The 16,932-nt window shown below is 48.5% G+C and overlaps 1 protein-coding gene across 5 annotated transcripts; it reads left to right on the forward strand.

The window, feature by feature from the left end:
- Nucleotides 1–1,734: 1,734 nt before the first annotated feature.
- On the forward strand, nt 1,735–16,924 carry LOC104147289 (zinc finger protein 502). 5 transcript variants are annotated; one of them, XM_068946607.1, is made up of 4 exons: nt 1,735–1,802; nt 3,743–4,545; nt 13,002–13,108; nt 14,424–16,924. In XM_068946607.1, the coding sequence occupies exon 4, from the start codon at nt 14,438–14,440 to the stop codon at nt 15,857–15,859; it is 1,422 nt and encodes a 473-aa protein (XP_068802708.1). In that variant the 5' UTR covers nt 1,735–1,802; nt 3,743–4,545; nt 13,002–13,108; nt 14,424–14,437; the 3' UTR covers nt 15,860–16,924. The 5 variants fall into 5 exon arrangements, with proteins under 5 accessions (XP_068802708.1, XP_068802739.1, XP_068802700.1 ...); XM_068946628.1 differs by having other exon boundaries at nt 1,781–1,802; nt 4,048–4,545; nt 14,263–16,924; XM_068946638.1 differs by lacking the exon at nt 3,743–4,545 and having other exon boundaries at nt 14,427–16,924.
- Nucleotides 16,925–16,932: the final 8 nt, after the last annotated feature.

Genomic DNA, 16,932 nt, shown 5'->3' on the forward strand with positions numbered 1-16,932 from the left:
AATGGTGAAATCTCTTTCTGGGGGAATGAGTTTAGTAGGTGCTAATATTCATTTTTAGACCCCAGCATTTGTGGGGAAAGAGGCAGAACTTGACAGGGCTAAGGGGTGGGACGACTCGTGTTGCATTGTCACAATTTTTGCTTTTGCATAAGCTGTAGTGTTGTTTAATTCATACTGAGAATATCTGCGGGAGGGACCTGCCGCACGGGATTGCTGAAGATGCAGCTGCCAATAACATGGTGCAACTGATTTCATCCAAAACCTGGTTTAAAGGACACGCCGCGATAGTCAGTATTCGGGTGAACGGTCAGAGGCAGGACCCTCATGTCCTTATTTTGAGTTTAAAAATGGAGATTTTCTGAGTGGTGCTTAAACTGATCAAAGACATTTAGCTTTGAAAAATTCAGCTGACAGTTCTGCTTGAGACCCAAGCTGGTCAGAGATAGGATACTCACAGACATATACCCCTCAGGAGGCAGACAACGGCATGAAAGGCAAAAAGGGAGACAGGTTGGAAGACTGCAGCAGAGAGGCCACAGGTGATAACTGGGCTTAGGTTCACAAACTGCTGGGCAAACTCCAATAGGTATGAATGCTCTTAGTGCAGCACACTGATTAGCACAGTTAGTAAATGACAATTTAGCTCTTTTATAATTTGCCTTTAATACAAACCGCAGCTAGAACATGTTTTTCCCATGTCCCTTCAAGCTTGTATTATCACAGCCATGCTGCATGTGCTCCGTTGCAGCACTCAGTACAATAAAAGGCGGAGGAGCCTTGTTCTGTCTGCCCGTCAGAGATGTTTTCCCTTCCACCTTTTCCCCTTGCTGTTTGAACTTATGCTTTGATAGCAGGGCTTTTTGCAGGAATGGTTTGTTTTTTTTTCTACCAGTACTATTAATTTTGTCTGCCTGTCGCACGAGGGACAAGTGTCTTCTACAAATGAAAGACAGAGGGGCCTGTGGTCAGGCCTCACAAGAAAGTATGTGCTATTTGTGCAAAGTCCTTCCCTCTGTAAAGGCGAGGCTGCGAAGTCCAGATTTGCTTAAGCTTCCACCCTGGCCACCTAGTACCGCTGGAGTCAGCAGCTGTGTGGCTTTGCATTTAGGAACAACCTCTCTTTCTGTCTTTGGAAAAGGTGCAGTCCACACCTGGGAAGGGGAGACCCCGAGCCTCTCTTTAGCGTGTGTGAGGGCAATTAGAGATAAGGAAAAGGTCCAGTGTTTACCGAGTTTCTCAATTACAAAGTTCATTTTCTTGAAATTACCTACGGGGTATGTCGGACATACTTGCCTGCTCGTACAAGCAAGTGCCCTTTAGTCCACCGAGCTCGGCAGACCTCTCCAGGAGCCAGTGAGCCAGCGGTGAGCCACGGAGAGGTCAGCTGTCCTCTGGAAAGAAAAAAAAACAAAAAAACATGAAACCGGTTTTCCCCGGCGGCAGCTTTGCGGCAGGTTGCCCCCCCGCCCCGTCCCATCTCAAAGCGCGTGGGAAACACTGCAGGGCTGGTGGGCAGGAAACTCATTGCCCCGGGTCTCAGCCCCGCGGCAGGGCGGCAGCCAGCCCGGCTCCGCACCCGCGCGGGCAGCGCGGCCAGGCGCCGCCGGCCAGCTCGCCGCCTCCCTCCGCGCACCGGCACGGCGGCGGCACAGCCCGGCGCAGGCAAAGGGTTAAAACCAGCGAGCTCCCACGCCGCCGCCGCCGCCGCTCGGGAGCGGGGGCCGCAGCGCCGCCGCCCGGGCCCCGCCGCTCCCGCCGCCGCCTCGGCCCCGCCGCCGCCGCCGCGCACATGGCCCCGGGCGGTAAGTGGGGGCGCGGGGTGGGGGGGGGAGCGCGGCCCCTCGGCGCCCGCCGCAGCAAAAGCGCGGGGGCGCCGGGCCGGGCCGGGCCGGGCGGCGCGGGGGTGGCTGCCGCCCCCTCGGCGGGCCGGGCTGAGCCGGGCCGCGGCGTGGGTCGAAGTAACGGGTCGGCGGCGGCGGCGGCGCGGAGCGGAGCGGCTGTGCCCGCGCCCGCGCTGCTGCGCGGGGATGTGGCCCGCAGGGAGCGGCGTGCCCCAGCCGCAGCCCGAGCGCGGATCTTTACCGGCCGGCGGGGAAGAAAAAAAAAAAAAAAAGAAAAAGAGAATGGCTTAAATCTGGTTTTCTGAAAGCCGCTGGCCCTCGCCGCTGCCCGCACCTCCTGGGACGGGGTTTGCCCAAGGGTGGCCCGGGCGCTGCGGCGCGCAGCCTGCGCGGGGCTGGGGTTGTCTGGTCGTGAGCGGTGCAGGTAGAGCCACCCGGTGAGGAGAGCTCGGGGTTTGGGGTCTCTTGAGGCCAAATCTGTCAAGCTAGATGTGGATCAGCCCACCCTTCGTGGGCTGCTGGTCGGGACCAGAGGAGGGTGATGGGAAGCACCTCTGCAGTCGTGCTGGGAGAGGTGCCCCAGTGGTGGCCATTGCTGGGGCTGGATGGAGCCAGAGGGGGACGCGAAGCCCTGGTGCCTTGAGGTGACGTCCAGCACCTTAGGGAGAGGAGCAGCCAGCTGTCTGTCGGAGTGAGGCCAGGGCATCCTATATTTTGATTCCCCCCCCCCCCCACCAAAGGACAATGCGTTGAGTAGTCCACCGACTTGTTCAAGTACGTACGCACCTGCTGTGTGCGGCCTGCTTTCAGCCTTGGAAAAGATTTCACCTCCCCGGACAAGTAGAGGGGTCTGTAACTTTGAGATCCAGGGGCGTATCTAAGTATTTCAGTCTTAACCAGTGTTTGAGTCCCTCTTGCGCTTCACCGTTGTGTCTGTAGCTTGAAAATCATGGGATCTGTTTAAAACGATCAACGATGAGGTCTTCTTTGTTGCCCTGTTTTTTTGTTTTGTTTTGTTTTTAAACAGTGTATGCTCCAACATTATTCCCTTTTGCAGATCCTTGGAACACACTGTTTTTAACGGGAAAAATCAGAGACATGGCGTTCTTCAACTGGGTATTTGCCAAAAAGTTGTAAATGTGGAAGGCACTCTTCCTCTAAGGACTTCCCTCAGTGGATAAAGGATCAGCATCTATATTTCACTAAGCTGTTTTTGTGTCACTTAAGCATCATGAAGGGAGCCTAGACATCCCAGACCCTCTCCACTGGGAGACACTTGGTGTGATACAATCTGTAGGAGAGCTGTCTTTAGTTTCTGTCTCCTCATAGCCCTCAGGGGAATAGTTTTCAAAAAAGCACGTGAAAGGAAGAGTAGTGGGGGATTCTGGCTTGAACAGGGATCTGTTGAAAGCTAAAACTCACTGATCTAGTTTAGAATAGCTTTGAGGGAGCTCTGAACTCTTCCTGAGTGGAAATTCAGAAAATCAGAGCTGGTTCCCTAAGAGTTTCCACAGTGCAGTTTGCAGGAAGTGCTGGCACCAGGTATGTTCATACAGTTTTCCTTACAGATGCATCCGGTGTTTACAAAAGGAACACTATTACAGCCAAAGTTCCCATAAATCAGACTCTGTTACTTGTTTTCTGACAGAGACAAGAGGAGCTTCTTAATATGAATATTTATCCTATGTGTTTCATGTAATCTATTTCAGAAGTAGATGACAACCGTGTACAAACAGCAATACAAGGGGAATACTAGATCAGCAGTTCCCTTGCAGGCTAAAGACTTCCTGCATTTAGAAAGCACCCCTTGTTTGTTTCAGCTGATTTTATATATTTTTATATATACATATGTGTATATATATATTTTTAAAGAAGATTCTTCCCTTCATGTCTCTGAACAGAAACATCTGTGCTTGACAAAGAAAAGCCAGCATTACCCCATCATGTTCACTGAATGACGCACCAAACCCCAGCTGTCTGCACAGACCACAGAGTTGGTGGTGGTGGTTCAAGCCCAGAGTAGGCAAAATGTCTTGCCTTGTCCAGAAATACAGATGGCCCAGATTAAACAATAGTAGCTGAACAGTTTGTGTGGAAGAGGACAAATCCCTTTAATACAGTTATTTCTGAGAGGAAAGCATCTTTCCTTTTGAATTCCAACCAGTACCATTTCAAATGCCTGGATTTTCCCTTGCACTCTGAACAGATGGCTTTTCCTCTTGATTTCCACACTGTTGGCCTGGAAAAGCACTGGCAGACTTGACGATGCCTTGGGCCTAGGAAGGAGGACTCCGTGTCCGGTTCTGATAGCCTCACGTGTCCCCTCTGAGTCAGCGTATCTGACCAGATAGTGTGCAGAAGAGCCACAATGGCTGCTCCTCCTTTGCTGCTCAATTCTTTCTTTCATGCCTCGCATCAGTGCTGGTTGTCTGGGAGCCCGGAGACACACTCGCATTGTTCATGGCCACCAGGAGCTTCAGGGCAGCAGCCTGCAACACATCCTCCCTGATTGCCTTCCCCATGGTCAACAACCGCTGCAGTGTCTGCAGTGAACTCTGCACACGGATATCCTGTAGCCTCAGGAAGAGATCCTGGAGGTCACTGGTGGGCAGCTGTTCTCGTTGCTGGCCACTAACCGTCACCTCTGGGATGTATGTATCAGAAGGATTTAGTTGCATGTTCCTTGACTGCGGTGAACCCTCAGGTAAGGAGGTGGAGATCACAGCTGCTTCCGTGTCAGGGCTGGAGTGGGCTGGCTGGGCAGCTGTGGGAAACGCAGGGAAAACAGGCTGGGGACTGGGGACCGTTGCGGACAATGCAGCATAATCATCTGTGGTCTGATCGTTGAAGGCTTGTGAGCTTCCCAGCTTGGCTTTACTCGCTCCTTGGCATGTGGTCCTCTGTGGAGGAGAAAACATACGTCTGTAAGAGGCAGCAACACAGAGAGCGGGCCCCCAGCCATCCCTCTGTTCTGTGGGATTAGTGCTCACTGCGCTAGCCTGTCTTTCCCATTCCCTAAAAAGTCGGCTTCCTCACAAGCCGGGGAGAGGAAAAGAAACCTTCATCTCCTTTCCTTGTCATATCTCCTCATAAGCCTTCTTTTGCGACTCCTAGTTGTGTTCCTCTTTACTCTCCTTCTCTTTTAGCCTGTATGAGTGACCTTTTCTCCTGCAGTAGCCTAGATTGTCTCACCGTGCTTGGGAATGACAGCTGGAGATAGGGGACTGATGTCGTCTTCAGAGGTTCATTTTCTTCAAGAGTTCTTTCCTCAAAGTCTCCTTTTTGGCAAGTGGCTGCAGATCCCACCTGTAAACTAGTCAGCTTGGTGGAAGGCTGGGCTACCCATGGCTCTCTTCCAGCTTCCCTCTCTTTTCAGCCTTGTGTTTTCCCAATTCCTGATTCTCACGGCTCTCCCTTTTGCCTGATCTTTGCTCAAGGCACACTGCGGTCTTCAGAAAATAGTTAAATAACTCACCTTTATGAAATACCTTTTCCTAGTACAGCGATAAAAAGAAAAGGCACAGAAGTCTGGGAAGAAAGGAATTCCTGGCAGTTCTGAGCAAATGGGCCCTAGAAAGAGGCAAATAATGAAACAGACTCAGCGATAAACTTCAATACAGCCAGTTGCTTCCCACCAGCCCTCAGCACTATGGAATGATCCAAATCCCTCTGTGAAAGCCCTGTGGCCTTCAGGTGCCTCCCTGAACCTGAATGAAAAACTCCACCACTTTGTGGTCATCTCCATGAGCTTTGGTGAGAGGAGGCTGGCCCACACACGTGGCTGCTGTTGGAGAGCGGCTGTAAGAGAGGACGCTCATGAGCGGATATCTTCCCCTCAGCCTAGGATTGCTTTCTGTCCCTCTCCCCCACCAGCTCCCGACTCTCCTTCTCCTCTGATCGATCAAGTCTAACGCTGGCTGCGCAAGACTCTCACCCGTCTGCCTGCCCACAGAAGTTATAGTCAGCTTTACCCTCAGGGATGACTCCGTGGTTTTCATACTCATCCAGTCTCCGGACCAGAGGATTTTGGCAGCCGTACAGCGCGCGAATGAGGCAGGCAGTGCTGGCACGGTGGGCAGCCCGAAGGGGCCTGAAGAACTGGCGATACTCATGATCAGAGAGTGGCGTTCCCTGTTGCTGCGCCTTTCCACCCTGAGGGCTGCCTGTGCAGCCCCAACCTGAGAGCACTGCTGAAAAATAAAATGCAGGCAGGTAGAGCGGGAGGAAACGCTAACCATGATACACTCAGAAGAGCTGGAAGGCTCAACTCAAATCTATAATCCCTTCTCTTGGATGCAGGGCCCCCAGCGTTGGAAGTGCAGGGACCGGGGTCTAAAACTGAGGGTGACACTGTCTCCTCCTCTACCTCTGTCAAAGGGTGTAGTGTTTTCGGGCCATGACCAGAACTCTGGTGATTGAAGTGTTCAACTACAAGAAGGGTCTTGCATGGCATGGGTGGAACTGGTGATACAGCTCTGCTGTGGGGGCTGGAGAGAGGAGTCGGTTTCCTTTCAAGAATTTTGTCTCTGCAAGTTCTCTTCCTCTGGTAAGTACATCCAGAACCCTTGAATTAATGGAGAACGCCCCGATGGGCATGTGTATGCCCTTCCAGTGGTCCAAGCATTCATTGAACCCATATGCAAAACTTATTGCAGCTTCTTGCTTGTAAAGAACATTATAAAAGCTTGCAAAATCAAACATTTGGAGGTGAGAGGTGCCCAAATAAGTTTCATATGCAATCTTCATTTCATCTGCTTGTGCATATGCATTTTACACGTTCTTTAAGTACACAACAACCTACTGTTCTTTCCATCAGACTTCCCATTCCTTCAGTTAGAGACTGGACCTGCCCTGTCAGGAATTCAGAGTTTTTCAGGCTAGGCAGTTATCTTCAGGATAGCTGCATCATTTTCCACAGCTGGAAGGTGTATGGAAAAGTGAGGCAGGAAGATGCTGGAAGAGGAAGGGTAGTCTTATGAATGTTCTTCCAAGAAGTAGATTTTATTTCTGCCTTCACTGCCAGGCAAGCAATTTAACCAAGTTTCTCAGAGTGTTATTAATAGCATTTTCCTTACCTTGTGGGTTGCCATTTATAGGAAGACCAAGCTCTTGCACTTTTGGAGTCTGTATATGCTATATTTTGAACAGCAAGTAAGTTGCTACATTAGCATATGTACTTGGAGAAGAAAGGGCTGAGATATCTCAAACTGAGATTTTAAAAGCAGTGGATAGCTGTGAAGCAATAAATGCAGAGTATGTGAAAAAGTTCATGAGGCTATGAGTCATTCTGTCTAGGCCAGAGTTGGAATGCGATCAGTAAATAAATCATAGGATCAAACACTGGACACTAAGTGTGACATTAAATACTGAATAGCTGCTTATTAAAAAGGCATTATCCATCCTGGGACTGAAGAAGCCAACCCTTGTGAAAAAAGTGAAGCCATATAGTTAAAGAACTATGTTGCCATGTCTATACACAGGGGAACAAATATGAAGTTATAAAAGTAACTGTCATTTAGGCACGCTCTAGGCATTCTCTTTGACTTTGCCACCTCCACAGTAGTCTTTTTAACCTAAGAAGTTTTTTTAACTTAAAAACTCCTGAACTTAAAATTTCCCCATGGCCTCTGTCTTACTAACATCTGTGTGTCGGCAGATGCAGCAGGATGAAAACCAAAGCAAGTAACTTTACCTGTTGAAAGATGAACTGAGGTTACAGAGCACTCTGTGAGGCAGTATTAGATGAGGATGCAACACTTGGCCAAGTAACATATAACATTGCTGAAAGCAGAAGAATGATGAGACCTGGAAGTATGGGACCCCTCTGCAGTCTTTAGGTAGGAGGTGGCCTGATAAGGTAGACCTTTCCAGCCATTTCTCCCAGCTCTAACACTTTCTGTTCATCTCTAACCAAGGTCCTCTCTCGAATTTCCTTCTTCTCCTACCTAGCCTCTTCCTTCTTCCTCTTGTCCCTTCATCTAGCTAGTCCTTCCCCTCCCTTCCCCCTTTTCCCTTCCCAGCTTGTGGTTCAGATCCAAATCTCTGCCTCCGCACTTACTTCTGGTTTCTGAGTCCAGCTGTCTCAGTCCTTGTCTCAAGTCTTTGCTGAACCAGCCTCTGCCTTTCTCATTCTATTGTCCTCTGCCCAGTTACTTCCAGTTCTGAGCCTTCCTCATTTTCTCATTCAGTGGTTCTCCTCACTTTAGCCAGTTTTCTCCCAGGCTGCTGGTCCTTGCTATATCTCTCTCCATTTTGCCAGCTGTCTCCTTCAAACACCGGCTACTAATCCTTGTATTCTGCCCTGTCTCTGTACCGGGAACTGATCACACTATTGTACCTTTTTCCCATCTGCAGGCTTCCTGTTCCTTTTCTGCAGCTATCCTAGCGGGTCGGCCTTCCACTTCAGCCTTTTCTGTTTTCCTTTCCTCTTGTGCTGCCTCTGTGGAAGCACAAAAGCTCAGGAACCAGAAGAGCAACGTACATTTTACGTTGCTGCTCTCTTAGAAATGATTGAATTGATTAGGGGAGGGGGAAAAAAAAAGTCCAGAAAAGTTTGGTTTGGTTCATGCCTTTGGTATGTAAAATATCAGCACCAATGGTTAAAGACTGGCAAAATTATAAGCATCCAAAATCTTTGTAGTTGAGGATTTGAGGCAACTGATGATACCTGGGGCTGTGAGGCCTCTTTATATAGTTCGTCATCCTCGGAGTTTGCTGACGAAGGATGTTGTCCTCATCAAATGGTCTACCTGTAGCCCACTTCCAGCACTTAGCCCTGCTGCCAGGGCTAAGTTCATGTATATTCTTAACTAGCGTTTCTCTTTGATGTTGTTTTTGCTTTCATTAAAGTGTGGAAATTGGAGACAGCGGCTTTGTGTCTGCTGAGCAGTTCAAAGGTGTGTCACCCACCCGTAAGGAAGTAACTAACTTAAACTATCTGGAGGACTGCAGGCAGAGGGGTGGTGCTCTGCACAACTAGTGCTAAGCTGTGAGGGCGGTGGATGCATTTGCTACTTACCAGAGAAAGTCAGGAGAGCTTGTGTGGCTGACATCGGCACCTTGCTGCCGTACGTGTGGTACCTGGCAGAGCCCGAAGGCCAAGCTGTTAGAGATTTCACTGCTTTTCTTTTGCCTGTTCACCTCCTCTTGTCTCTTCCTTCAGCAGCCATGTGGGCCCACAGGGAGCTGGCAGGAGAAGGTGGGGAGAAGCAGTGGGGGGAGAAGGTGGCCCAGAGAGCTGTGTGTGACATCACAAGCCCTCTGGGCTTGTCACCAGGTGTCCCCTCCCGTCCAGGATTCCTCGGCTCCTCTTCGCGTTATCTTTGCAGTCCAATTGCAGGGGCAGCGTTTGCTGGCAGAAACTTTCAGGAGTCCAGGAGTTGGCTCATGAAGTCCAGCAGATCTGGGTAGGCATGTGTAAGAAAACTGGATTCATCATTGGGGACCTGACTATAGGGTGTGCCCCAGCGGGAACACCTTGCTCGGATTGGTCTAGATGCAGCCTTTTTCCACTTTGCAGACTCGCTGGCTCTTCTGTGCAGATGCAGCAGCCGGCAGAGGTCTGCGGAGCTGCTGAGTCCTTGCTGGCTGGCAGAGCCGTTGCTTCCTGCAGAGGTCAGGAGAGCGCTCCGGCTGTAGTCGGGATCTGCTCTGCTAGTGAGCCAAGTGCCAGGATGCGGGGACAGAGACTGAGGATGCTAGGGAGGGACAGCTGGGAGCATGTGAGTACAGCCAGACCTGGCATGAGAAGAGAGTTTGTAGTAAGGGGAAATGGGAAGGAAGAGGCACCCTGCCTGCTTCTGCTGCAGTCTGACCATTCGCAGTCGTTTCCTATCAGTGCTGAAAGGAGCTTGCCTGCAGTTTTATCTGGAGGCCTGACTCCCTAAAAAGCAAGGTAAGGAACCTTTACTGGGGGCCAAATATGAACTCTCTTTGGTCCTTGGAGGGCTACCGTTCTCCTGTGTAACCTCTGGCAACACTGGCTGGTGACAGAAGGGGCCAGGTTCAGTTTTCTTAGGCATTTTATTGTTAATCATTTTTGCTGAAAAAATATCATCTTAGTCCCCCTGTCTAGGGAACTAAATAACGCTCCCTGGATGTTCAAGAAAAGCAGTACTTCCCCACGCTCCAGTCAAATACTGAGGCTTCAAAGAGGCAGAAACTTTACATGAAGGGGGGAGAAAAAGTAACATATGCACCTGGGTAGCCCAATTAAGGCATAGCAGGGAAGAAAACAGCTACTGAGTATATGAGCCTGAGTGTGGACACAATCAACCTCCTGCAGCAGTGAGGTCTGCTGATAAGTCATTACTGCCTCCTTCTCGCTGTGCTTGTCACACACAGTCTGGCCCAAACTCCGAGAAATCCTGATGGCAGCAGCTTCTATAGAGGATGTCTGCTTTCCCAGGTTTGACATCCCCTGCAGTTTATTTTCGTTGTGCTTCTTCTGCCTCACCAATGTTTGTGCTCTCAGTGGCTTCTCTGTCCTTGGCCAGCAGTGTCCTTCATTGGCAGTCCCTTGGGGGAGGCCTCTCTCCATCTGTCATCTCAGGAGCTTGGTGCGGCTCATCATCTTCCTGACACCAACAGGTCACCTCTCTCGTTCCTTATTTGACCTTGCTAGGACTGTTGTTTCATCAGCCAGGATGTTTCTTCAGGACTCAGCCTCATCAGCACATCTTTGCTCTGGAGGCTGGCATGTTGTCCCTATGTGGCTGTTCAGTAGTGTCTTAGGTTTCCCATCTTATTTACAGACAGATCTTTACTATACATCAAATAATGTGCTTTCTGCTGTATTCCACAATATTCCTGAGTCTGTATGTAGTAAGCAGTTTTCTGTATCTGCTTTCCCTCTTGTCTAGTTCTTGCTGTTTTTACAGCACCAGTTGTCGGTCAGCATTAAATGCCGGTCACACTAGGGCTGTGTGTGTTGACTGTGTGCTCAAAGCTGCCCTTGAAAGGCAACAGATAGGGACTGAATCAGAAGGATATTTTTGTCCTTCTAAAATCAGAAGGATAGTTTAGTAGGATCAGGCTTACCTGCTGAATAGTATTGTGTTGTAGAGTTGAAGGGGGCTGTGGGTGAAAGGAGACCTCAGCTTCCCTATCTCTTACCTGGGCAACAAGTCCCAGGGTCTGTATCCTGAGACTATAACCTCTGCCTGCTGTGAGGAGGGCTGCAAATCTCTATCCAAGGGGTGATACCTACTGACTCCCTGGCTACCACCTCCCCTCATCAGTTCTGCGGAGAAGCAGGCAGGAGCAGGAAGGATGTGACTCTAGGCTGAAGTAGAGCAAACAAAATATCAGTTCTCTATCCCTTCAAGGGCCTTCTTTTCCCCCAGTAACAGTACATAGATCTGGAAATCCTTCCTCTGTCCTTGGAAGGGCCCAGGGACCCATGTTTATTGTGATACCCTCCTCAGAGCCTCACACAAATTTCATTACACCATCCCATAATAGGAACATAGGAATCATGTGGGCAAAATGATAATGACCAACAAGAGGGCGTTTTACATTGCTTTCCTGTAAGGCATCAGTGGGTATAGACAGGGCTTTTATCTTGCATGCAGACAATCCTGAGCAGTCTCTGTTTTAGCAAGCAACTTGGTGGTGCAAAAAATAGAGGGATACCATTTACTTAACATATTGCAAAGAGGAAGGATGCTTGGGTTGACTGAAAATTAGAAAAAGAGAGAACTTCTGTTTAGTTAGAGTCTCATTTTGAAAGGAAAGAATGTTAGTTTACTTTCCTTTCTCTTATGAACACGCTGTAATTAATAATTTTGCATATATTCAATTACCATGTTCCTGGTGGCATGGTGGGAATCCACATGACTAAAACGGCACAGTGCCATTGCACTATGCCATGCAGAATTGCTATGCAGAGATGCAGTTTTTAAGCGTCTTCTTTCCCTAAGCTGTACACTTATAGGAGTTTGGAAGTCATTGGGTCCTCAGCATCTTAAAATGCTTCTGTCTTCTACTGCTGCACAAATGTAGTGCTGAAACTACATAGGTGACCTAATTTTTTATCCCACAAAGCCAACTCCCATACAGTATAGTTCTGCTCTGAAAAGAGCTTCTTGAGAAATGAGATTGCATATTAGCTCCCAAAAATATCCGAACTAAATCATCTCAGTGTTCATATATAAAAAGGTGTGTGTGTGTTTTTTTTTTTTTTCCTGCTTGCTGCCAGTCCTGTAAACTCAGTCTGGAATGAGGCAGTCAAATTGTTATTTTTCTGGAATGCAGGGATGGGAACTTCTACCTTTGGACCATTGCTGTTGATAGTGTGTGAACAGAATAAAATCTCTTGTCTCTCGCAGACCTATGAATGCCTGGTTGAGCTACTGAGAGTAACAATGCAAAATCCTCTTGGTAAAGGCAATAAACAGGACCCCAAACAGACCCAGAAAGCAGAGCAGTTGTGAAAGTGGCATTTTCCTTCCATCTCCAGAACAGATCTGCATCAGGTTTTCAGTTCAGTAGGAAGGAAGGTGATAGAGAGAAAATGGTTTGAAGAATTCATATTTTCTTGTATAGAACTCAGTAGGAGGCATTTTTTGTTTGAGTTGCAGCAGGAGGAACACCCAGCTGCTTGTGAGAAGGCAGCACACAGACGGGTAGCTCTCTGCGGCGCGTGTAGGTGATCTCTGTGTTCACTGCGTGAGCTAGCCTTGGTTAGCAGATCTGAGCTGTGGTGCCACGGTGTGTATGGCAGAACAGGCTGTGACCCTGAAGAAGTAACTGGTTTTAGGCAGAATTTATCGGATATCAGCTCGGGTATGTCTCTGCCAGCCCTGCCTGTAATGGCTCAGAGATTGGGTGCTATTCCCATGGATCAGCCCCTCGGCTCCTCTCCTGCTGGGGAGAAGAGGCGGCTGCTGCTCGTGGAGCAGTACCTATCGTGCTGAACGGGGCTCTGTCATGATCTCAGATATGGTTACTGAAGTACATTGAGTCACTGAGCCTTGTCAGGGTCAAGGGCAGAACTTCTGTGGCTGTGGTTGGGCTTGGCTTCAGTCACGTTTCTGGGCTTCATTTTCCTCTGGTCTAGGTTTCTTCCATTTCCTCAATAGTTATTCTCTTATAATCTCAGTCTACAGCACTGCCGCTATGGCTGGTATTTATTATGTTTGTTTTCTTTCCTCTGATCAGGATCTGTCATCCGTGACTTCACTTTAACCTCCTGCATGGAGTGAGGGGAAACAACTTTGTGGACAGAAGCAGCTAAACACTGAGAGAGTAGAGCTATTGCTCACAAGGTGAGGAATTGATTTGGCTAAGATAGAGAATGACTGGGAAAGGAAGAAAAGAGCTGAATGCTGAAAATTTGATGCGCACTTTGGTGCGTACTCATCCTGCTTCCTCTGTTCCTATATTATATAGCTTCATCTTTCTGCTTTCAAGAGATTCGTAGCCCAGGGTATGATAAAGATGAAACACAAACACACAGTCCTTGGGAATCTAATACCCTTTCAAAAGGAGCCTATCCAAAATGAAATCAAATCCCATGTATTTTTCAGCATTAACACCATACTTAGGAGGAGTAAATAACTAAAGCATGGCTTTTTCTTCCTTTCATTCTAACAGTATTTTTAATGTTTTATTGGCCGGTTAGCTGCCTCAGGGTTCATTCCTTGGGCCAATGCTATACATTTGTTTGTATTACAAATATTTTTCAGCCCTGATTTTTGTAAAAGACACTTTTGGAAATCAGTGTAGCCAATGTGACGTTGTCTCCCAAAGTCAACAAATCACCTGAAACAAAACCTGAGGAGCTTATCCTACTGTATTCATCTCCTATTCTGACCTCCCACAAGTAAAACAACAATGTTAAGTGGTTCACTACTGACTCTGTAAGCATTGCTCTCCTGCTAACCTCATCCGTTACATTCCAAGATTCATTTCCAAGTTTGTTCTCCAATATAAATAATAAAAACCAGGCGCCTCTAAATGTTTCAGTCCATATGTTCACTTGCATGCTTGATTAATAAAAAGAGTTTATCATACTGCTCAATCGCCTATTTGTTCTATAGACAAAATTTAGATACAATTTGCTGCAGAATACTTAGGGCTTTCTTACTAAGGAAAAGGTCTATGCCTGAAAAGGAGGAAAATAATCTGTTTAGCAGGGGTAGGTGTTCCTGTGGTATTGTGTGGTTCCTTACATGATTAAGCATGGGAATGCTGGAAGAAGAGCAGCCATAGGTGATGGGAAGAGAAGCGGGGAAGAGAAGTAGTTACCTTGGAGGTTGTTGAGGAGCGCGGGAGTTTTGAGGACAAGCAAATGACAGGTTTTGTCCCTATAGTTGTCACTTTATGACAGAGGAAGCTCTTTGCAATCCATGCTACAGTAGCCACCTGTTCTCGTTTCACACTTTCTTCCTCTCTCCTTTCCCACGTTCCTTGGTCTCAGATCCCTCACTCCGCCCAGAGAAGAATACCAAGGGCCTAGTTCCTACAGCACTGGCTATCGGTGACTGATGTACAGCAGATCTCTGGCAGTTGCCTTTTTTGGATTTCTCTCTCAGAGAAGCAGAGGGGATTATTTATTGCTAGTTCCTCTGTTCACTCCAGCAGGTGGCAGGACCATGAGCGACCCAAACAAGGGCAAGCTTCGTCAGGAAAGTCCTGTGAAAGCAGAGCCGCATCTGCTCACCTCCAGAAAGCTCACAGGAGATACCCCCCAGGACTCCAATCAAAGACAAGACTGCAAGCAGGAGCTGGAGTCAGAAAATGAGGTGGACCTGTCTTTTAGAAAGGGACAAGGAACAATAACTCCCTGTGGGTTAGAAGTCTGGGAATGCGAGGACAGTGGCAGCGCCCACATCAGCAAGGTGATCCTCACTGGGGACAATCCAGGCCCACCTGTGTGTGAGAATGGCTCGGTCTGGGTGCAGCAGGTGGGGGAGAAAACCTACGAGTGTCCTGAATGTGGGAAGAGCTTCAGCCGGAGCTCATACCTGAGCCAGCATCAGAGGATCCACCTGGCAGAGAAACCCTTCAGCTGCTCCGAGTGTGGGAAGAGTTTCACGCGAAACTCGGACCTCATCAAACACCAGCGTATCCACACCGGCGAGAAGCCCTACCAGTGCAACGAATGTGAGAAGACTTTCAGCCAGAGGTCCAATGTGATCAGGCACCAGCGGACCCACACAGGAGAGAGACACTACCAGTGCAATGAATGTGGGAAAAGCTTCAGCCAGAATTCGCATCTCATCGTCCATCAGAGAAGCCACAAGGGTGAGAAACCGTTCAATTGCCCCCGGTGTGAGAAAAGCTTCAGTGACCGCTCCTCCCTGATCATCCACCGGAGAGTCCACACTGGAGAGAAGCCTCACAAGTGCCAGGAGTGTGGGAAGCGTTTCCGGGACAGCTCAGCCATCATTCGGCATCAGAGGATCCACACGGGAGAGAAACCGTATGAGTGTACAGAGTGTGGGAAGACTTTCCGCCAGAGCTCCTCGCTGGTGACCCACATGAGGACGCACACGGGCGAGAAGCCCTACAAATGCCCTGTGTGTGGAAAGGGCTTTAGCCAGAGCTCAGCGCTTACCACTCATCGTCGGATCCATGCGGGAAAGGCCTTGCCCGTGTTCCACAATAGCCTGCTGCCCAACCCTTACCAGTGCACCGAGTGCGGCCGGAGGTGCAGCGACCACTCCACTCTCATCAAACACCAGAGCGCGCACGCAGAAGAGAGGCCCTACATCTGCGTGGAGTGTGGGGACAGCTTCCGACGGAGCTCAGCCCTCAACGTGCACCTGAGGATCCACCGAGGGGAGAGACCCTACAAATGCGAGGAATGCGGAAAAACCTTCAGGCACAGCTCGGCTCTCGGCGCGCACCTGAGGATCCACGCAGGAGCCAAGCCCTACGAGTGCAGTGAGTGTGGGAAAAGCTTCCGGAAAAGCTCAACACTTAAAGTGCATTTGAAAATCCATGCAGCCAAGAAACCTCATAAATGTACAGTGGGTAGGAGAGCTCTCAGTTCCCGCTCACTTCTACCGTAGTCCAGGATAGGAAACAAAAGCAGTCTTCTCTTGTGTGGAGGACATGTGAAAAAGGGCGGGTGATGAGAACCGCAATGGAGAAAGACTAACTGGTGACAGGGTCACTCTGATATCAGGGCTGGATGCTTAATGCCAGTGGTTAAAAAGACCATTATGAGGCCTGGAAGCAGTGAATTAATTGTAAGAGCCAAGTGCTGGTGGTTTAGGAAGGGTACTGACAGCCTGAGGAACGGGGACCAAGTTTTGGGTAATTCGGGGACTGTGAATCTATGGTAGAACGGAAGTGGAAAACTAGGCTTTTAAAGTAACTTTTTAACTGAAGAAAAGATCAAAATAAAAAGCTCAGGCTGGTTCTGACCGAAAACTTTGGCTTGTCAGATGCTGTAGCAGTCTTAGAAACTCTGTCTTTTTCTTACCTTATTTTTCATGAATGTAGTAATTTACCTAGTGTTTGACAAGGCACTTGCAATTCCTTGAGTCTGAGGCTCTGGAGCTGGACCTCAAGTCTGTTTGTCTTTTCTTCCTCTTTTCCAAATGACAATGGATTCCTACCTCCACAAGCAAAATCTGTGTGATGTGATATGTGAGTAACGCAGAACGGAAGTGGCTGTTCCAGAAAACATGGCTACAAACTCCGTTTTTGGTTGGAATGCTGCCCGTTTGGGAGCTTTACCAAAATTTGTCTTCTCTGGTTTGAAACACCTTCCACACCTTGTGACATCAGTAAAACACAGGCAAAAATGTGGCCTTACCTTGTTTAACCAAAAAAAAAAAAAACCCATCCCCTAGATGTCCTAGTCAGATTGAGTACACCTGACGGGTTCCTATTGGTAGTCTAGAGATTGCAATTTTCTAGTCCTTTTTATGATAGAGTACTCTTCTGTAGCTTACTATTGTTTGTAAAGTAGTAACATACGAAGCTCAGCGTAACGTTTAGGAATTACTGTGATTAAATTTATGACTATGTTAATGACTGTACATTACATAAACCTTCTTTATATTGCTATGTTTTATTACTAGGCACGTGTTTCCATCCTGAATAAAAACCTCTTTTTCTCTGCATAATCCCGTTT

This window comes from Struthio camelus, chromosome 1, assembly GCF_040807025.1.
Source record: "Struthio camelus isolate bStrCam1 chromosome 1, bStrCam1.hap1, whole genome shotgun sequence".
NCBI classification, from domain to species: Eukaryota; Metazoa; Chordata; class Aves; order Struthioniformes; family Struthionidae; genus Struthio; species Struthio camelus.